Here is a 22,018-nt window from a genome sequence, read left to right on the forward strand (position 1 = left end):
GTGCAGGAGGAGTGATACAGGCTGCATTTTTGTCTGTGGTTCAGCAGCAGCAACTTTTGCAAATGGAAAATCAATGTCTGACTGTATATCTCTTAAGTGTCAAATGCCTATCAAGCCACAATTAAATAACACAAGATATTATTAGGTGAAATTAGAAAGTTCTTCTAGTTGTTAATTTGTCATGTGGGCAGAAACCATTTCATCAGCTCACCCTCCATCACTTCAGGTCAACATACCGTAGCCATTATCATGCAGTAAAAGTAAATAAGAAATTAAATAATTAGTTGGCAATCCCATCAGTACTACCACATTCAATAATTATTTATAACAGACTGTTCACTGTATGTGTTGCCTTGCAGCTTCAGTGTAGTAAAAATCATTTAAAAAAAAATATCGTTTGGTGTTCAGGTGGAGACATCACTGGGGAAGCTCTATGGCTCACATGGCTCCCCCCTTAGCAAAATTACGAATCCCACTATGGCCACGCCAAGACCCGCCCTACGAAGCAGCTCGATTGGTTGGGGTTAGGCATTTCCCCTCTAGTGGTTAAGGTTAGGGTTAGGGGATTGGTCAGGGGATAGGACCTGTACATGTAAGCATGGACGCCTGGCCAATAGTAGTGTGTGAACGCTATTGAAGGGCGGGTCTTGGCGTGGCCATAGTGGGATTCGTAATATCGCCCCCCCTTATGCCAAACGAACCAGTGCGCATGCGTGGAACATTCGATCACTGGTAGTGTAGCTAACGGCTAAGCTACGAATCCAGCCAACATGGAAAGAAAAGGTAAATCTTTACACCGACACGCCGTACACTGTATGAGTAATGCTAGCCCGTGTGTGTGTTGACACTGCAGTTGATGTTCCTTCAAGGTCACAAATGTAAAGTGTAGCCGACCTGCATACATCCAGAGGGTGGTTTAATTGAACGCGTCTGTCACGCACTGTTGAGCTGAAGCGAGCTACGCTAGCTCTCTAGACATTAGCTTTAGCTTCAATGGGACATGTCAGGATTATGTGGCTGCGTTTAGCTTTCTATGTCTGTCCGTTTTACACACAACCTAAAACCGTTTCAACATTAACCAGCCGTTATTGTGTTAACCGACCAGTTACCTACAAGAGTCGAGTTACTTAGCTAATGTCACACTATCGTTACAGTTACCTAACGTTAGGTATTTGGGTAGCTTAGTGATGTAACTTAACGTTAGATGGCTTCCAGTATCAAACCGGGTGACTGGCAGACCGACAGATGCACCGCAATTGTTATTTGGATATTGGTAGTTGCAAATATGATATAATACAATGCATAATGACCAGGTTTATGAGCTGTAGGTGAGAAGGTAATTATATCCTATACCTCAGACAGTGTCCATCCTTTTTTGTGTCTTGAGTGTTCGCTAAGTAGACAACAAACGGCAACCAGACAATGGCAAGGTAATTGGTTACTGGTTTCTTTTGACAGTTCTTGCACTCCAGGCGAGGAAGAAGAGGGGGAAAGCAAAGAAGACCAGCAAAAAGTGAGTTTCTTTTTTTTTAAACCCCCATTTAAGATTCGTCGTCTCTTCATTGTGTACATGACACCCTCAAGCATGCATTTTGTCAGTTCAGTCAGAGGTGATTGTTTCAGTTTGACACATGAGCTGTGTCTGTCTAGGGCTGCACAATATATCGATTTTGTATCGTCATAGCAAAATCAACTGGGCAATAAACACATTGCAGGCTGCGAGATATTGCGAAAGAAACTCAAAGACTTTTTGTGTTAGTTGAAAGAAAATGAGTAGAAAACTCACTTCATAATGTAGCTGTCATTCTTTTTTAGCGCTGCCTTTTATATTCAATTCAATGTTCAATTTGTTCAATAAAATAATGTTAGAAATTATTTCCTTTCATTTGTTTTAAATTCAACAAGCAATTTGTTGTATTTTAGCAGAATACTGAAAGCGGCAGAACTGAGAACAGTTAATATCGGTTTATTTATCGCAAGTAATATCGTTATTGCAATGTTCAACAACGTTATCGCTTATTGCATATTTTCCTCATATCGTGCAGCCCTAGTCTGTACATGGTCCCGCCGTTTAGATGTGAAATTTACCCAAGGTCCTTGACTGCATGCTTGCATTTTATTTTGGTATGTGAATGATCCAAAGATAAAGAAGTGTAAGACTGATTAACATTATCTCAAAAGAATCCAGAGGTTGAACACTAGGTTGGTTTACAAATGTTTTTTGCATGGGGTTCAAGTAAGGGCATTAGCATTATTCATTTGGACAGTTAATTTTATAAGATATAAGTTGTAAATTATCCGTATAGAATGTGCTGTATGCAATGCCTATAATAAACCACCCAAGACTATGTCCTACTATAAAAATAGTTTATGAATGATTGCATTAATATTATGCAACAATCAGGTCTCAAAATATACAATTTAAGCATTGATCTCCAATACTGATTATTTTGGTATACTTAACAATTTACTAATCATGCCATCAGTGGCATCCTCTGGACTGTTACATAACAAACAGCCTGTGCTATATTTAAAACTAGAGAATGAAGAAGCCCACATCAGCCCACTGAAGCATGGTGTTACACTGAAAACAGCACTATTGCAGATACTCACCTCCTGACAGTGTTATCTTCATGGCTGAAACAGGCATTTCCATAAGGCAGAAGAATACATATGATACTAAGAAGCTAAATATAACTTAAAAACGCTACTGTTGCATGCCACATTCATGCTTGCATGCTGGGCACTATATCAGTAGTCTTTATTGACGACATTTCATTTCCAGGATTGTTCAGGTGCTGCCAGAATTTCCGCTGGTTGTCCCTCATTTCGGCAGGATGTCCATCCCCTTCCGCTTTGTTTGTGTTGGCATTTCAAACTCTGGTCGATTTATGAGGACTATTTTAACTGCTCCTCAGATCTCTGCAGGGTAAATCCAGACAGCTAGCTAGATTATCTGTCCAATCTGAGTTTTCTGTTGCACGACTAAAACAACCTTTTAACGTACACATGTTCCACCAAAACAAGTTCCTTCCTGAGGCTGTTTTGCACAGGCACTGTTGCTCCATCTGGCGCTTAGCGCCGCCCAAGACAATTGTGATTGGTTTAAAGAAAGGCAAACCACAGCATCTATTTTTGCCTTATTCCACACAACAGTCGCGATGTTCCTTATCCGCTTGTGAAGTTAGTTTGGTATATCCAGCAATCATGTAGCTAACGTTGGAAGCAGGAAAACAGTCAAAGGTGGTGGCAGTTTGTCTTCTTTTAAATGCGGCTGCAGTTTTTTTTTACCCTGATCCTAATTTGTTATACAATATCTACCAATACAGAGTACTGAAGTCGTGATTCAACAATATTTTATATTTTCATAAATAATACAGTTGCACAGACTTAACGGGACAGTTTTAAACCAGCTCTGTGTCATCTTTGTGTGGGCAGTGTGTGCAGATAAACAGTGTTTGGTTTTCGTTCATGGCACCAGTGCACGGAGGAGCGGAGGTCTGCTGAAATCCAGTGTTTTGCGTCATCCGGGGGATCTCCAGGATATCCACGGGAGCTCTGTCCACATGCCACGGAGGCAAGCCAAACACCGTCATCTAAACACAAGATGTGTCAACACATGATGACATGACACAGAGCTGGATTTAAATCGTTGAAATATGTCTTTAAACCTAAAATAGGACTGAGTTAAGTTTAGTAAAGCCATTCTTATTCAGGCATGCGCGACAGCTGCATGGCTGTGCATTAAGAAAATATAGCCTGCAGAACAGATTTCTTACAATGTCTCCTATATTTTGTGTGTGGGATATCTGTGGAAGGGGGAGGGTCAGTGTCGATCTGTTGTGGCAAAAACCATTCATCCCCAGCATGAACAAGATATAGAAGTTCAAATGCAGTTTTCAATCATCAGCAGCAGTTCAAAGGCAGTTGACCTGAAAAATGTCAAGGTGTCTTTGCTCGCTTACAGTCTCTGTCAATGTGCAAGCTGCTGTGTATTTGTTTGTGAATATTTGTCTCTAGCAGATAGAGAGGTCTAATAAAATTAGAACAATCACAACAATCTTGCATATTAGCTCTGGATGTCCTGCGCTGTTTGTTTGAGCTGCGGTTGAAGTTCAAAATCATTCAATATAGGTCATTCTTTATGGTGTTTTACATGAATTTAAATTAAAAGTGTAGATAAATTCAATTGGTTAAACCAGGACAGATACTGTCAAACCAACAACACTTGAAGGCAGTTACACTTAAGCCCACAACTGAAATACCTGGTGATGTGATTCAAATTCACACCCTGTCAGAGGTTTGAAGGTCTGGTGTCTGGCCAGTACAGTACAGCTCTCATGTAAGATTAATGCTAACTGCTGCTCTATTGTTTTGTCTTTGGAACAGAAACCTGTAATGCATTATGCAGGCTAATAAAGTATATGATGTCTTATGTGCATGTGTTTGTTCATCAGGCAGCCAGTCAATCCCAGAGCTCGACAGCATTCCCAACAAGAAGCCTCGCCTCAGGAACCTGAGGAGCCTGAGGAGATCCTCGGCTCGGATGATGAGGAGCAGGAGGACCCCAACGACTACTGCAAAGGTGAGTCCCGTCTTATTCAGAATGTTTACCTGCATGCTATAACCCAGTTCTTATGAATAACCATAAGATTGTGTGGTTTGCAATAAAGAGTATTGCCAATTTACTGCCTTAATTTAACTAAGAGAACCAAGTTAAGATATACATACGAGAGTTACAATAAAAAAAATTGCCTTTTATTAGGTTGTTGACTGACCAATCTGAACTAGGGCTGGGCGATAAAACAATCTCGAAACGGGATCATGATAAAATTTTGGTTAATAACGATAATAAGCTTTGGACATATTTACCCGATTACACAACTGCCAGAGTCTGGCTTTTCGGCTTGCCGGCATGCCCACTTCCTGTTGTGAGCGTTTGTTGCCGGTGTTGTATCGGAGTGTGTTCCACTGTCGAATAGTGTTTTCCCCATACATAGTTATGGTTAGGGATAAGGGTTGGTTTAGGTATGGAGAAGAAGGTGAAGTTGGAAAAGGGAGAAGAAATGAGCGTAAGTGGCGCTGAGGGCAACGAAAGTGATGGTGGATATGAACTTGCGCTATCCTTTCAAGCTGAAGACATTATTGATAAAAAGGTTTACACAACATCAGTTGTATGAAAATGGTTCAGATTTCACAAATCTTTTCCATCACCTGAAGAGGTACCTTTCAGCGACCACACCGGGAGTATGAAAATGCGGGCTCAGGCTGTCCCGAGTTTGCACACACAGCTTGCAAGTTAAATGTAGTTAGTGTTAATGTTAGTTTGTCTGCTGTTAACAGCGCTAGCTAGACTAGAGCGCTGCTTACTGTGCTCCAAGGCTGCTATCACAACAAGCGCCTGGTTGCTACGGAAACCAAAACTTGAGCATATTAAAATGGGAAACAATGATCGGATTTGAAACCAAACCCTCTAAACGATTCCAATAAAGAAACTATTCCACTGGAATCATAATTTTTTAACCGATTCCAAGTAGGAATCAGTTCTCGATGCCCAATCCTAGTTATTGTATAGCGAAAGACACTTGTTTAAACATGCACTTGTTTACTTTGGTTTAGTGCTAGCTCTACAAACATTTGAGATGCTTTCTTGGCAGGAGTTCACATTTAATATGTTGCTTTTAAGTAGTTTTAGGTTGTTTACAAAACTGACTACTCACTTAGTTTGCAGTTGTTCATTTTGCAGACATAAAAAAAGGAAACTTAATTGTAAGATGACTCTGTATGAGGAAAAGAGGGCTACTCTTAATTTCTTTTGCAAGTAGAGGGCAGTACTGCTCTGTTGACCAGTGGGACATCTCATAATGTGTAATGTGAGTCCTCAACAAAAACATTGTGCTGAATATTGTAAAGTCATGTTATTTCATATGTTAATAAACTATATTCTAAGGTGTAATCAAACCTCTGGTTTCTTCAGGCTTCGATCAGTATGCACTTCAAATGGGGCAGTATCAGCAAAAAATTATATTGTGATAAATATCGATCAAAATGGGAAATATATCGTGATCACATTTCTTGCCATATCGCCTAGCCCTAGTTTGAATTGTCTAGGCAATGTGCATTTTTCTCTTTTAGGTGGCTACCACCACGTGAAAGTAGGAGACCTTTACAACGGAAAATACCATGTAATCCGGAAACTGGGCTGGGGACACTTCTCCACGGTGTGGCTCGCCTGGGACATCCAGTACGAGAAAAAGTTTACTGCATATTCTTACTGCACTATTTTGTTTTTGAGGCCTGAAGTTGTATACAGATACAGTAGCAGCTGACTCTGAGACTGTTGTGGTAGGACCTTGTACGGTGCTTCCTGTTAGCGAACGTTACTTGCTCTGTGGTTGCAGGGTGAAGAGGTTTGTTGCAATGAAGGTGGTAAAGAGTGCGGAGCACTACACGGAGACAGCAGTGGATGAGATCAAACTCCTCAGATCTGTGAGTAGAGGAGTTAATTGCACACCGAAGGTTTTATGAGTTGAAATCAGGAAGCACAGTCAGTGTACACAATTATGTACTAATGACATCAACGCAGACACATTGAACACAGTTCATGATCATAACAGTGAATCATCTTTCAGTGAAAACCATTATAGACTTTACATTAAGTGTGACTTCACATACAGTACTGTGTAACATGAACATTCAGCATGTTAGGCATGTTCAAGCAGTATAACATGACTACAGATAAAGAGACATGCATGCCAATCCTGTATTTGTCCAGTCTAACATTAGTAAGTGTAAATCCTGATTGTTTGGATTGTGCTGTTCTGTTTTTTTTTTTTTTGTTCCCAGGTTAGAAACTCAGATCCCACTGATCCCAACCGCGAGATGGTGGTCCAGATGTTAGACGACTTCAAGATCTCTGGTATCAATGGAACCCGTATCTTTTACAGACAGATATTGTTAATGCTTCCTGTTATTGTTTTATGATTCAGATGTGATCTGTTTAATTGCTTCCTACTGGAAAGATTACAGCCTGTTAATTGTTAGATAAATACTTTGACAAGGAGAGGATTATTCTTTCCCCTGGTGTCAAATGTAGCTGTGAAAGCAGTATGCAAGGAACAAAGTTGGTAAACAGGTGATGGATTACTCAATGGAACCTTGTGTGTCCCAAACAGAGGTCCACCTACCACAGCACTTTGGCTGAGTAAGATCCCCTGAATGCCATAGGGAGAGCTGTAGCTGTAATATGACACTCCCTAACAACACTGTAGTGTTTTGCACTCCTATGACCTACTTTCTTTTTACAGTATACATAATGCTAATAATCCTCATGTAGGTGAATGACCACAGGGCCTCAACGTGTTTGGTAAACTGTTTTCTTCTGATGGGTTTTCAGTTTGGCTTTACTTGTATTATCTCTTAACTGCTGTGATCTTCAGATGTCTGCATGGTGTTTGAGGTGTTGGGGCATCACTTATTAAAGTGGATAATAAAGTCCAATTACCAAGGGCTGCCCCTTTCCTGTGTGAAGAGCATCATTAGACAGGTAACATTAGACCTACAGTGTCCCACCTTTTTTGTATGCTGGTGACTCCTGATGAAGGTTCAGTTGTAGCTTCCACTCGTTTACAAGAGCCAGGTAGCCTCCAGGGTGAGTTAATCTGTCAGGGCGCAGCATTTTGTGTTTTTTCAGCCAAGTAGCTTTTGTCATAATGAAGCAAGTAACTGATAGCAATATTGATACATTGCCACTATGTATAGCTCTTTATTTATGCTTTGATAATTGACATAAATCTTTATTTTCATATGTTTGCCAAGATTTGTGTTTGTGTGTGTTTACATGTTTATCAGCTTTTTATTGCTTATATTTTAACTGTATTGAAAACCAAAAGAGTCATAGAGAAAGTTATATAGGAGATATAATAAAAGGATATTTAAATATTTAAGAAGAGTTTCAGTTCAAAGATAAAGTTAAACTTTTACAATCAGTCAACCGTTCTCTAATTGATTTTCCAGGTACTCCAAGGCCTGGACTACCTGCACACAAAGTGTCAGATCATCCACACAGACATCAAGCCAGAGAATATCCTGATGAGTGTTGATGAGCCTTATGTCCGGAAACTTGCAGCTGAAGCCACAGAGTGGCAGAGGGCTGGTGCGCCTCCTCCCTCTGGTTCAGCAAGTATGAGACAAACACTTGTTCATATGTACATTCTAGAGATGCACCGGTTGACCCGGCCGGTGACCGGAATTGGCCGATTTTCATGTGATTGGCCATGACCGGCGACTGGCAGGTCAGTCTAACATATGCAGATTTTATGCCGGTCAAATGCACTCGGGTGCCCCATGATTAACATTGCGCAACATCAGTGCACCGCCACTCAATCAGCTGTTTATGAAATGTTATAAAGTCGGAATTATATACAGCTCTGCAGAGCAGTCTGCTCTACTGATCTCAGGCGAACGGTCAGCCGCTCTCTCTCCCCTCTGCAGACTGAAGAACTGGAACATGAAAACTGCACTCACGCGCGTCCCGTGAAATATGACCGCAACAGTTTATTGGAAAATAGTGTACTGCACACTGACTTTGATGAATTTACTGTTTATCAGACCCCAGATGAGACTCTTAGTTTCTTAGCTAACGTTAGCGAACGCTCGGTCCCTCTGCCTCTGACTCCCCGCTGCAAGAGACGCTGTATTAAAAACAAAAAAAAGAAGAGAGACGCTGTAATACTCCGTCACGCTGTATTAACGTTACTGTTTAAAACACTTTCCAGGTTTGTGGGGATGCATACCGCTCAAAACCAACATTACGTCACTGTGTAAAATGAGTGGTGACGTTTAAATGTTTTCAGGTTACGTTACTGTTGACGTTCAAACAGGTGTATGTGTGTAAATTGGAATCGGCTAAAATCGGTATTGGCAGTTCAAACTCAATGAGAAATCGGAATTGGCCTAGAAAGTTGTAATCGGTGCATCTCTAGTACATTCATAAGCTCCATTTGGTAACCGTTTGTACTCATCTGATTTTCTCTTTTCAGTAAGCACAGCGCCTGCTCCCAAACAGGTACAACCCTTTTATTATTTACTTTTTGCATAGGACATCAGCCTCCCACATTTTTTAGTATGAACACATTTATTTAGAGTCCCACAAATATGCAACTATCTATGAGAGCTATTTTGTTTCTTATGTTCATCTCTGACAGACAGTAAAAATGTCCAAGAACAAGAAGAAGAAGTTAAAAAAGAAGCAGAAGCGGCAGGCTGAGCTGCTGGAAAAGTGCATCCTGGACCTGGAGGAGATGGAAAAGACCACCGAGACACGAGAGGATGAAGAGGATGAAGATGAGGACCCGCAGTCTCCAAAGGGACGGGCCTGCGCTCCTCTTCGACCGGTGTCTATTCTGGAGCTAGAAAATGAGGGAACAGAGGGTAAGAAGCCAACATCACAGGAGTAATGTGTGCTTCTTAAATTTGTATTGCTGTTGTTTAAAGTTCCGTCAAGGTTGTGACAGTTGTGACAGAAAAACCTTGGTATGAGTAATTTGGAGAAAAAAAATATTGTCTTTTCCTGATATTTCAGAGAGCAGTGTGAATGCAGATCTCATGAGGGTGGGACCAGAGGGGCTGTTGGAGGTTAACTGTAATGGCCATGTGGAGGCAGACCAGAGGCAGTCCCAATGGAGGGACGAGGACCAACACAATGGCAACGCAGGGCACACAGAGAAATGTGCCAGTCAGGAGGGGCAACACGAGGAGTCCCCTGTTCACCTCCTCTGCAACGGTGTGGACACTGAGACTGAAGGCAGGGGTGCTCACAGCAGTGGAGTAACTGAGACACATCTTCCTTCTGGGCTGGAGGAGGGAGAGCTGGAGCAGGAGGATGGTGAGGACTGGCCCGAAAGCCTGGACGGTCAGTTAGGCAAAATGAGTACATCTGCTAACTGCAAAGAGGTTTTTGATAGCGGTTTGCTCTGGCTGGGTTGCTTTGGAAGTTTAATATAGGCTCAGCCGTGTGAACTTTGAAATATTGATCGTTAGGCTCTTCTTTTATTAGATTTTTAGTCCATTCTTGTCTCTTTGTCTCTCTCTCTCTGCTTCTGATATAGGCAAGCTAACAGCAGGATCCCTGCTAGTTAACCCCCTTGAGCCACTCAATTCAGACAAGATCAAGGTCAAGATTGCAGACTTGGGAAATGCCTGCTGGGTGGTGAGTAGCCTGCTAAAGACCTGAGGGATTTCCTGATTAGGGATGAAGCCTCCAGCTTGGGACACATGCAGTGTCATCAAGCTACCAAAATAGAAATACTTTAAAGCTATAGTGCGTAGTTTCTGTCTTCCCCCATGAGGAATTCTAAGTAATGACAACAAAACTGTCAGTGCTTCCACATGATACAAGCCTTCTGTGATCGCGCACCACCCCCACCCCTCCTCCACACAGTTGTTTGTAACCAAAGAGGACACGGATGATTAAAAGAGCATGGACACTTCAGAAGAGGTAATTATCTTTGCTAGATTTTCTGTGCGCGAAGGTCGCCGGATGATACAAGTTTCTGAACATAGCCGTGCTGAGAAATACAGAGAGAGTTGTGTGGAGCTGATAGTCTTTATTAGCTTTGTAGCAACTAATTTGGCAATGGCTTGAACGTAACGGACGTTGATTAATTTAAAAAAAGTTGCGCACTAAAGCTTTAATCTTCCTTTGTTTCATTTGAGATTTAAATGGGAGATGAAGTTGGATAAAGTTGTTGGCTGCCACTCTTACATATTTTGGAACCCTTTTTTAGGATTTGCTTCTTTTCTTTCTGTCTCTTCCTCTCAGCACAAGCACTTTACAGAAGACATCCAGACACGACAGTACAGGTCCTTAGAGGTGCTCATTGGTGCTGGATACAGCACACCGGCCGATGTATGGAGCACAGCCTGCATGGTGAGAGAGATTGTACTGACTATTGCACTATATCAAGCCTAAGAAAAAAATCCTAGTCTAATTTATCTTGAAGTGTTATGAGAGTGTAGCAGGTGATGCAAGGGTGTAAATATATCCCTTCATACTGTATCTTTCCTATGTTTATGATGATTGTGTTGTCTCCTCAGGCCTTTGAGCTCGCCACAGGGGACTACTTATTTGAACCACATTCTGGGGAAGATTATTCCAGGGATGAAGGTATTGCTGGGACTTCCTTTTCCTCTTTTTCTCCAGTTATTATAACTGCACATCATTAATCCTAAATTATATATTTAATAGTATTTTTGAAATGTATGTTTCACTGGTAAGTCATTTAGCATTGCAGATGACGTTTAACAGTTATTGCTACTGTGAAAAGCCTTGTGATGTTTTTCTTGCAAAATTGTGCCTCATTGGTGTTGTATTGCCATTATGAGTTATTTAGAAATATCCACACATCTGAGTTTCACAGTAAGCATGAAAAGTTGTGACCTTCACTCCAAGTAATTGTGCAGTTTGCGTATGTTGCAGTGAACTTTTCTTAAGTTTCCACAGTGTTAACATTTACAGTAAATGAGGTACTCTATTACAGTGATTTCAAAAGGTCTCATATTTAGAAGAAATCTAGATGTGAGTCGTGTGATGAGTACCAACATTCCTGTGTTTATTTCCTCTCTAACACCTCGAACCACACTTTTGCTTCACTGGAGACGGGGCCATCTTTCATGTCCTTGCTCCTCTATTCTTCATCTCTTCCTTTCCACATTTCATTGTTCTCATCCTTATGCTTCCGTTATGCTAATGTTGGCTTGCTGCTTAGCTTGAGATTTCTGTACTGACTTGATTCTGCTGAGGCATGTCAGGTATGTGCTAAGATTCAACCTTCAGTTTATTGGCACATGCCGCAGCTGTGAATCTGCTTTTTCACCTACAGTACATAAACTTATGAGGCTTTTATTCTTCCACAGCTTGCTCTGTTGTTTCTTTTACTAATCACTCATCCTGTATCCGAATCTGCTGCACAAGTTTTAGTGCGTGTGTTTTTGATGGCTGTGCTTTAAGCCTTATTTTCAGTCTGATTCAATCTTGATGGTTTTTCTGATATGAAAGTAAATGGCCTACATGGGTTCAAATGTTTGTAGCTTTTGATATGAAAAAAATAATATAGGTTTCTCATACATGTGCTTCTTGTCATACCAGGCTGTCATCATCCATTGTTCCTAATACATTGTTCCACATGACATGTTTGCCATCTCTCTCCTATCCCCTCTCCCACTTCACATCTCCTTCCCTTTCCAAACTGTTACCCTCGGACTTTCAATCTCTCCTCCTCTGATGTGCCTCATTTCCAGACCATCTTGCTCTCATGATTGAGTTGCTCGGTAAAATCCCTCGCCACTATGCTCTGAGTGGGAAATACTCACAGGAATACTTCACCAAGAGAGGTATGCTACCCCTCTGTCTGTGGCTCGCTCTGGAAAACGGTGGATGGGAGGCGAAGGGGCAAGGTTTCTGTCAGCACATTCAGATCTACCAAAGTTGTTGGTGTGTACAGGCCAGTAAGCAAAATAATGAATACAGACCTATAAATGTATGTTTCTTTGAACAGTGGTCATCAGGCATTTAAGTGTCAGTAGTTCTGCCAAAGATTGTCTGGCAGAGCTACACTCACTTCCTACTCAGTTGTAGCCTTGGCTTGATACTTGATACTGTATTGATTCTTGTAGGGGGAGTTCTCATGACTTTTTCTTGCAGTGTTGCAGGATTTCTCTCTATTACAGTCCTGAAGTTTACATGATGAGTTTCAGAATATAAAATATTTAGAAAGTAGCATCAACAAGTGAAAGCATTTACAACACTCTAAAAATTATGAAAGAATCTTAGCAAACTATTTCATCTATAAGGGGTCCCTGGCTGGAAAATAGTTTGAGAATATTTGTGCTCCAGATGGCGCCTCTGTCAGGCAGTCAGTCATGTCCTCGAGCACTACTGCAGGACAGATGCCTGTTTGAGAGCTTGAACCTGAATCTGAATCTCTATGCTTGGGAAAACCTCCCTGCTGCCTTCACTAAATAACTGTCTTGATAAGGTCTTGATAAGGTCCCCTTGTAATGATTAAGTGCAGTGATTTATCTAATTTATTATGTCTCTGCGCCAGCGACACCCGCCTGTGGCCGGAGGCATTATGTTTTTGCAATGTCTATTTGCACCCCCGGTACGAATAGCTTCGGCCACACAGCTGAGCTATTCACACCCTGTAACGTAACAAAAAAAAACATTGCTCGTGTGCACCGAAATCATGGCGGACGTTCATCTTCCATGACCGCAGAAACTGGCATATTAGGAAAGTTTAGTCTCTAAAGTTTATAACAATTGAATTTCTAGCGGAAAATGGATGCTACAGTTGCGCTTTCTGTCTTCAGTGAAAGCATACAACCGTTGGTTTGTTAGTAAGTACCATAGTACCTATTTTTTATATACAGTATGGTTACCTAGCAACTGCGGCTTGAAGACACCAAGTGGTATACAGTTGTAAAACATTCTGTAAGAACTGTCAGGTGAGTGGTTAGAATACTGAGCTTTGGTCTGGCAGTCGGGAGTTTGATTCCCTGGTGAGGCGATATTGTGTTTTTCATTTTGGATTAGATAATTTGCATGCAATTGCGCAAATCAGGGCCCGCGAACGTAAACATTTTTTTGCAGGGTGGTAGGGGAAGACTCATGAATATGCCTGCTCTGGTTGGGTTGGTTAGGTTTAGGCAAGAGCAGTGGGATTGGTTATGGTTAAGGTAAGAATGTCAGGATGATAATATTCCAAAAAGGTGTAATATATGAGTAGTATGGATAACTGTGTGTAAATACATGCCAAGGTACTGTACATGCACAGGGGTGCAAATAGCATACATTGATATTTGTACCAGACGGGGTATTAATAGAACACGTTGCTGTGTGCACCGGTGGGGTACGAATAGCATTCATTTCTAATTACACCAGGGTACGAATAGCATACACTGCTAATTGTACCAGGGGTGCAAATAGCCTCACCCTTATGTTTTTGGGTTGACAGTCTGTCGGTCTGTCCCATTCTTGTGAACATATCTCAGGAGCTTCTGGAGGGAATTTCTTCAAATTGGCACAAACGTGCACTTGGACTCAAGGATGAACTGATTAGATTTTGGAGGTCAAAGGTCAAGGTCAAACGTTTTTTTTTTGGCCATAACTTGACTTTCTAATTCAATATCCAAAAGGTCAACTGCACTGTGAAAAGGCTGATTACAAAGTTTCGAACCCTAGTTGTATACATTTGTCATAGGCAATATTGACATTTTGTTAGTTTCCCATCCAGTTTCTAAATGACTGCAGTTGATTCTTGACACAGAGCTGGAAAAAGTTTAAGAACCTTACAGCTCATGCGTCTGGTGGCCATGTTTGATAACCTGATTTCTAACTGTAGGTCTGTGCACCCCAACCTCTGTAACAATCTGGCCCATCCGTGTGGGCCGTCAGCCTGACCGATCTCTTCCTCAGCCCTCCACCCACCCACCCACCCAGAGTGGGCCTGTGTCCGGGACACTGTCTGACCAATCTGTTGCTTGTCTTGTCTGTCTTGTTCCTCTCCTCTTGCTGTCGTCTGCCATGTAGACCATATAGCGCTGATCATTGAGCTGCTGGGGAGTGTCCCACGCAAACTCATAATGACTGGCAAATATTCCAAGGATTTTTTCACCAAGAAAGGTAAAACAAAGTAGCATAAGTGTCAAGATTAGAGAAGGTTTTCTGCCCAAGAGCCGCTTATATTTCCACTCCTCTGTTGTGTTATGTGAAATTAAAATATATGTTTTGTTCACTTAAACTTTTATTGTTAAAAATGTCCAGTATTAGATATTACTATTTAAAAAGCAATGCCTGTTTTGAAAATACAGTGAGAGTAAATAAAGTAAGAAATGTAATGCCATCCTTATATTTGAATATGTTTTCATAGACTTAACTACCTTGTAGAAGTGAATTTACACAGGGGGAATTGTTGTGCTGAATTCCTGCATGGCTCTCTGATGCAGCACTGTCTGATTGTCTGTAGGTGATTTGAAACACATCACCAAGCTGAAGCCATGGGGCCTGCTGGAGGTGCTGATTGACAAGTATGAGTGGCCCCGTGAAGAAGCCGAGTGCTTTTCTGACTTCCTGCTTCCCATGCTGGACCTGGTCCCAGAGAAGAGAGCCACAGCCGCAGAGTGCTTGCGTCACCCATGGCTCACCCTCTAGTGGAGACTTTCAACCATTGCACCTCCCTTCCTTCCCACTCTCTTCAGAGACTGCAACAGATCACTTTCCAGTTCGGGCATATCAGATGAATATTTATTTCTCTTTTTTTTTTTGTTTCGTTGTTTTTGTTTCTTGTGTTCTTCTTATTGAACTAATGCTTCTATGTATGTTTGCTTTGTATTTGTTGCTTTTTCTCTCCGTGTGATGACGTTAGAAATCCAATGGATTACATTACTTTGTGGGCATGTTGGCTCAAACCTGCTGTGCTCCATTCACCCACCAAACTCAGCAAACCTGTACTGCTAGTGACTAGCTAGTTTGTTACACTCCTGCACTAAAACCCAAACAAATTAAGGATATGTAGCCTTTCTTGGTCATTTTGTTCCCTTTAGAAGGATTCGCTATCACCTCTTCTCTTGTGCATTTTCATTAGTGCTGTGTTGTTTTTTTAAAGAATTATTTTATCTTATATTACACATGTAAGGTATATTTTGTATTTGTAAAGTAGGCTTAGGAAGTTGCACACTGGGCTGATATTTACACTGACTCTGGTAATGTTAACAGCAATTTCTTACTGAGACGTCCACCGTCTGATAATTTAGGTCATATTATTTAGTCATAACAAATCCGTTGTCACCTGGTACTTAGTGTGGTTAGTTAATTATAATAAATGAGATCTTTAATTCTCATGGGAGTCTGGTATTCTCATACAACTATAACAATTCAGGAATATAGTGTTTTAAAGGTTTCGGCAAGACCACATGTTAAGAAGCCCAATTTAAAGGAGAAAAAAGTGAAAATAAACTGTATATATCTGTACCAAAGAGTTTGCCTTTATGTATATTACAGTTATGTACAGTTTTTAACAAATCTTATATCTTCGCTAAGATTATTTAGCTGGATAGCTGTGTTTTAATAAAACGTATGGAAGATATGTTTGAGCTCAGTTGTATGTATTGCCACCTGTTCAATAATGTCTCTGTTTTTACCATAGAACTGGTGAGATCTGATGTTATGTAATGGTGTCCCAAATTGATCATATCAAAGTAAAGTATCTATTGAGCCTAGGTAAAAACAAAATTTACATCAGTGTCAGATTTAAGAACATAGACTTTGTGTAAGTTGTCAATTTACGGAACTGTACAACACCATACAATAAAAACAGATGTTCATACAATACAAAGTGATTGTGTCGAGCTCCTACATCACAAACTACATCACAACATCTCAGGATGCTTGCTCATTGCATCTGCATCACACTGGTCCTGAAGCTCCATGTTCATCAGGGGTTTTCTGTAAAAGAGGGAAAACACTCTTATAGATACCTTTAATGGATTTAAAGCACTGGGTGTGTTGGGTTGCAACTCGCGTGCCTAGCTAGTCATTTTGCTGATATTGAGAAAGTTGTGGTAAAATGTGTATCAAATATGATGCAGTAGGTATTTTTGGAAAATCCCCAAATCATCCTTGTTTTGGATTTCATAATGTTCTATGGTTCTAAGGTTTTATTTGTGCCCAGTCTTATCTATTTAATTAAACCATTAAAGATTAAACTGTACATAAAAATGTTCAGATTGGACATTTTTATATGTATAATTAGATTATCTCCAGAAGTGCAAGTGGCAAAGTAAAAAGTGAACAACCAGCATTCAGGCTCCCCAAACCAAGCTCAGGAGCAGAGATAGCTACCTCTCTGCTTTGGTCCATACCCACATCCTTCATCTCTTTGCATTACCTGCTCCGCCCTCCACCTCGAAGTCATCTGGCAGCAGTTTGTCCTGCCGGTTGCCGAGGGTGAAGGACAAAAGTGCCAGGAGGAGGGCGTCCAGGATGCTGATGATGGCCAGGATGTAGGCCCAGCGCACCGTACAGTTCCCCAGGCTGTACTTATCCGTCTTCTGACCACACATCCTTTTCACCTCTGGAGAGTCCCAGCCGTCCGGGTAGATCATGCAGCCCATCACCATCAACGCAGCTGCGGGGGAAGACAGACACGGAAATAGTGGAGCCTTGCAATAATTACCCCTTGTGTGCTCTTACTTTAATAAATAATTACAAGAGAGTTTCTTCTGAGCCCCCAGTGCAGGATAAGGCATGATGTAGTCCCATAAAGTGCCAAAGGTTTTATATATGCTCAGTGGGGCTGTTTGCATGATGTACTGTTATGTGTGTTCTTAAATGTTAAATGCTCTTCATCTGGTAAAGTGTCCTCTGGGCTTTGCTACTGTACAAAGTTAGATTAAAATCTGAATTTTGCAGATCAAGTATGCATTTCAAGGAATTGGCAAGTCAAATACAGTGGTGGAGTAACTAAGTACATTTACTCAAGTACTGTACTTGAGTTACAAATTTGAGGTACTTGAACTTTACCTGAGTCTTTTCTTTAATGCCACTTTCTAGTTCTACTCTACACATTTAAGAGAGAAATATTGTACTTTTTACTCCAATACATTATCTGACAGCTTCAGTTACTAGTAGTTACTCTAAAACTTAAGAGTTTTGCACACAAAACATATAAAGAGTTTATAAAATATGATGGTTTGCTATAAATTAAACTACCCAACAATATATAGGCCTAATCAGCTGATTAATCAACTAATTGATTGATGGTCTATTTTGATCGTTTTGGTAATTTTTCATGTACAATTTTTTAATGTTTCCAGCTTCTTAAATGTGAGGAGTTTTCTTCATTGAAACCAGAGCATGTTTTTCTCCTATCCAGGAATGTTGTGTGGAAGGGCCAGACCTTCCTCCGCAGCGCTGTGGAGAAAGGTCAGGCAATGCGAGACTAATCATCTCATGACCTCTCAGATTTATCTGGTGAACCTGTGGAAGGGCCTGACCTCTACGTTGGAAACCGTTAGAAAAAAGACTGTAATTAAGTGCCTGCTTGTTGCATCAGTAAAATGTAATATATGATAATATATCAGTCAAAGGGGATATTTTACTGCAGAATGAGTACTTTTACTTTTGATTATTTCAGTATATTTTGTTCTTAATACTTAATATGGCTTGTTTCCTCAGCCCTGGTGTGTTTCAGGTGTGAGTTTAGATCAGTTAACAACACAGCAACAACGGATCTTGTTACATGTAATCAATCCACCATCAGAGGTGTCAGAGTCTGGGTTGAAACTGGATCGCTTATTGGCTTCCACAGTGAAGATCAACACATTCGTTCCAAACACACTCCTCGCCTGAAACCAGAGAGGTGAGAAGATGAGTTTATCACCTCACACTCAGTTTAGAGGGAGCAGTTCATAAGAGAGTCTCACTCATCCTCCAGACTCACTGCTCCTTTCCACAGTTTTGATATTCAGGTGCTAAAAAACAAGGTTTTGTCGAATGTGTACTTTCCTTACAAAATGTAAAAATGTGGTCTTTATTTGGATAATTAAATGCTGACACTCAAGCAACTGTAATGTTTTAAAAAGTAGAATAAGTGGTGGATATGGAGTTTCTCCACAGACATGTGACCTTTGACCTAGATTTGAACCATAACTCATTATGCAAAGCAACAGACTCCTTTGTTTTTCAAACCTCCATTTTAAACCCAGGAAACATGTTGATGACATAGTAACTACATGTCAGCTTCACTCAGTAAGTAAGTAAGTACAGTATCAGTCCTGTACTACAAAATAAAATGTAATGAAAACATTACCTACAAAATTGTTGGCTACTGATTTCTTTTAATCGAATGTATTCATATTCATTTTTACATTGAATGCTACCAGTGGTGGAAGAATGTATTTCTTTACTTTTCTTTACAAGTAGTGATCCCCCAATGTAGAAATACTCAATTACAAGTAAAGGTTCTGCATTAAAAAAAGTACATACAGAAAGTATTACTAGCAAACTGTAGGCCTACTCTGTATTAAAAGTGTAAAACTAATCATGATGCGGAATGGACCATTTCATTGTATTAGATTAGCATATACATTAGCCTATATATCATTATTACTACTGCACTTGAAGCTTTATGCTGTTTAGTACTTTTAACAATAACTATGCGTCATATTTTATAAATTGATCATATCTTTTTTACGTGAAATCTTAATCTAAACAGTAACTAGTAAGTATAACTGTCAAACAAAAGTAGTGAAGTAAAAAGTACAACGTTAACCCCTGAAATGCAGTGGACTAGACTAGACGTATAAAGTAGAGGACACTCTTCCTCACCTGAGGCCAGCTGCATCCACGCACAGATCTTGTAGACGTTCCCGGCGTTGCAGAAGAAGAACAAGCTGAAGCAGACCATAGTGCCCACAATCAGCAGCATGGAGGTGCCCACGAAGAACATGGCGGTCCTGAAGGCCGGTGAAGGGATGGAACTGAAGTCGAACACGCTGCCCTTGCAGATGAGCTCCGAGGTGAGCGCGTTGCCGATGCAGTAGTGGAAGAGGCCGAAGTAGCCCGCCTGCGGGGTGTTGACGCTGTCCCCGATCCAGTAGGGCTGGATGAAGACCACCATGGTGATGATGACAAAGCAGATGGTGAACACGGCCCACATGACGCCGATGGCTCGAGAGTTTCTCACATAGTTGGTGTGGTAGATTTTAGCAGCTTCCTGGGCTGGAAGCAGATCCATTTTCCAAGTATTTCTTTAATTATGTCCGTCTTCAGTAAATCAATAAAACATTTTTCAAAACTCAGTCCACATCTCCTGAGTCTTTAAACTCGCCACATCACACAAACACACTCACACCTGCTGCTGCTGCTGCTATGGCTGCTTTGCATTGAAAGACCTTGCTCAGGATTCAGCACCCTGGACAGCACCCTCACCTCTCTAATGACGTTGCTCTGACATCGGAGATTAAAAGAATAAGCACCAACAAATAAGATAAACATTCTCTACGTCCTTCCCAAACCTTAACATTTGTTTCTGATTGAATTCACTTACATGGATGCATTAACCCTTATGACAAAGAAAACAAGTTTATATTTTAAAGAATTATTTTCTGTAACTCCTGATTAAGGTAGCTATATTGACTTTATTGATGTTATTGTTTATTTATTATGTTTAGATGCCTTATTTTCGATATTTAATTTAATTGACTTGATTTTAACTGCTCACTTTTTTACACACTGGAATCTTAAATTGTATAAGAATGTCCATGGCCTGCTTAATGTCTGTCTATTCACAATATTCAATAAAGAAACAAAAAAGATAACCATTGAAATATCATATATTAATTAGTATAAGGAACTAGGAGGCAAAAATAAGCATACATATGTAGAATCTAAACACTAAACTTCTATTATTATACAATTAAATGTGAAAGTACATCTTTCTTGGAACATCTAGCCTAGCTAACCTGTAACCCTTGTGTTTGCTCCAAAAGCAACAAACAGAATGTTACTTTTGGTTCAAACTATCTGATCATCACCAACAAAACAACTGACATGCATGCAAGCTCTAATGTTCAGTGGTTATTTTTCATATCCTAACTTCAATTTTACTGGATTGTTTTGTTGTTTTAATTTAGAACTAGTACTAGTTTAGTAAAACTCCTCTTTAGTCCAATGTTTTTAAATGTCTTAATGTGATATTTAGTGGATTCTGCCAGACAGTTTGCTGAGGTTTACCGCTGATACACAGGAGGATTAAAGTAAAGGTTTGCAGATGTCAAAATTAATATTGCTTCAGCTGATTATTTTTATTGGAATGCTGCTTATCTGAAAACGTACTGCCAGTGACAGGAACACAATAAGGGAATATACGTTGATCGATTAAAATGATTGTTCCACAACAGTGAAGTCCGCTTAGAAATGGCACAGATGTGAAAAACCAGACACATGTGGAAACTTCCAATCACACAGCACAAAAACTAAACAAAAGTTATTAAGCAATAAAAAAAGAATTTGCCATTAAATGTGTGAGTGTGTGTGCGTGTGTGTGTGTGTGTGCCCAGGTGTGAATATGGTCAGAGTTTGTGTGTTAGTGTGGGTCACTTTCTTTTATGTTATTATAATCTCTCTCTCCCTCTCTCTCTCTCTCTCTCTCACACACACACACACTCACACACATACACACACTGCTGTTCAGGAGACAGTTTCATTCACATTTTAATTAAACGGGTAAGTGACTGTGATAAGTGTATTCAACACCAGAGGTTTTTTTGGGCAAAAACTGTAACTCTCATTTGCTGCAGCCCCACTTTCTAATCTTTTTCTCGTTTATGTGCCATATTCAGTTTGGGATGACAACCCTTGCCTGAGGCTGACAAGGGGCAGCCGGACAGAGCATGCCACCATCTGTACTCTTTAGCCTCCAGTCAGTGTTCATGACAAAGAGTTGAGGGCCTGCTGCATGACACTGTGCCATGTGCAGAGAAAAGTATTCAGGGATGAGCGTTTGTCCCACGTCGCCACATGCTCCCTGACAGCTCCCTGGAGCTCAGGAGGGACAATCAGCTGCCGGTGGGGGGTAACAGAGAGGGAAGCACGAGCTCCGCCTGAAAGACAGAGAGAGAGGGGGATGAGATGGAGAGGAGACGTCAAAGCTTAGATAAAAAGACTAATCAAACTCAGTCTGTGGAGGAAAAATGTGGGGGAGCTGCTCTAATGAGGCGTAATCCCTGATACGTTTGACAGCCTCTGACTGTCGCGTCAAGATTTCATCAAGCCTGCTGTTTCTTCAGAGACGCCTTGAAGAGGAGATGTGGTGTAAGCAGCATCTTGGTGGAAAACATGGCAGAAGACAATGCGCGCATCAAGGCTTCATGCACTCACAAACACACGATACTTTACACCTTTAGGAGGATTAACCTTTTAATTTGTCTTTATTTGTTTTCTGACATAAAACCTTGC

General features: G+C 40.7%; 2 protein-coding genes across 4 annotated transcripts; one reads left to right on the forward strand and one right to left on the reverse strand.

Moving 5' to 3' along the window:
- The first annotated feature begins 698 nt into the window (after nucleotides 1-698).
- srpk1a (SRSF protein kinase 1a) lies at nucleotides 699-16,394 on the forward strand. 3 transcript variants are annotated; one of them, XM_028582535.1, is made up of 16 exons: nucleotides 699-783; nucleotides 1,459-1,513; nucleotides 4,458-4,585; nucleotides 6,136-6,244; nucleotides 6,402-6,489; nucleotides 6,847-6,934; nucleotides 7,440-7,546; nucleotides 8,017-8,182; nucleotides 9,042-9,067; nucleotides 9,207-9,432; nucleotides 9,584-9,913; nucleotides 10,110-10,210; nucleotides 10,823-10,930; nucleotides 11,098-11,167; nucleotides 12,301-12,393; nucleotides 15,027-16,394. In XM_028582535.1, exons 1-16 carry the CDS (start codon nucleotides 771-773, stop codon nucleotides 15,209-15,211), a joined length of 1,893 nt encoding a protein of 630 aa, XP_028438336.1. In that variant the 5' UTR covers nucleotides 699-770; the 3' UTR covers nucleotides 15,212-16,394. The 3 variants fall into 3 exon arrangements, with proteins under 3 accessions (XP_028438336.1, XP_028438337.1, XP_028438339.1); XM_028582536.1 differs by lacking the exon at nucleotides 12,301-12,393 and adding an exon at nucleotides 14,591-14,683; XM_028582538.1 differs by having other exon boundaries at nucleotides 9,584-9,886.
- On the reverse strand, nucleotides 16,332-19,929 carry lhfpl5b (LHFPL tetraspan subfamily member 5b). Its single transcript, XM_028582539.1, has 3 exons — nucleotides 19,388-19,929; nucleotides 16,947-17,186; nucleotides 16,332-16,504 (listed from the first exon to the last, which is right to left on the reverse strand). The coding sequence occupies exons 1-3, from the start codon at nucleotides 19,794-19,796 to the stop codon at nucleotides 16,494-16,496; spliced, it is 660 nt and encodes a 219-aa protein (XP_028438340.1). The 5' UTR covers nucleotides 19,797-19,929; the 3' UTR covers nucleotides 16,332-16,493.
- Between the last annotated feature and the right edge of the window lie 2,089 nt (nucleotides 19,930-22,018).

This window comes from Perca flavescens, chromosome 7, assembly GCF_004354835.1.
Source record: "Perca flavescens isolate YP-PL-M2 chromosome 7, PFLA_1.0, whole genome shotgun sequence".
NCBI lineage: Eukaryota > Metazoa > Chordata > Actinopteri > Perciformes > Percidae > Perca > Perca flavescens.

Coding starts and splice junctions, on each gene's coding strand:
- lhfpl5b (XM_028582539.1), bottom strand. CDS start 19,796: ATGGATCTGCTTCCAGCCCAGGAAGCTGCTAAAATCTACCACACCAAC. Junction 17,187..19,387: donor GTGGATGCAGCTGGCCTCAG/GTGAGGAAGAGT, acceptor CTTCCCCCGCAG/CTGCGTTGATGGTGATGGGC.
- srpk1a (XM_028582535.1), top strand. Junction 6,245..6,401: donor TGGCTCGCCTGGGACATCCA/GTACGAGAAAAA, acceptor CTGTGGTTGCAG/GGTGAAGAGGTTTGTTGCAA. Junction 6,490..6,846: donor AGATCAAACTCCTCAGATCT/GTGAGTAGAGGA, acceptor TTTTGTTCCCAG/GTTAGAAACTCAGATCCCAC.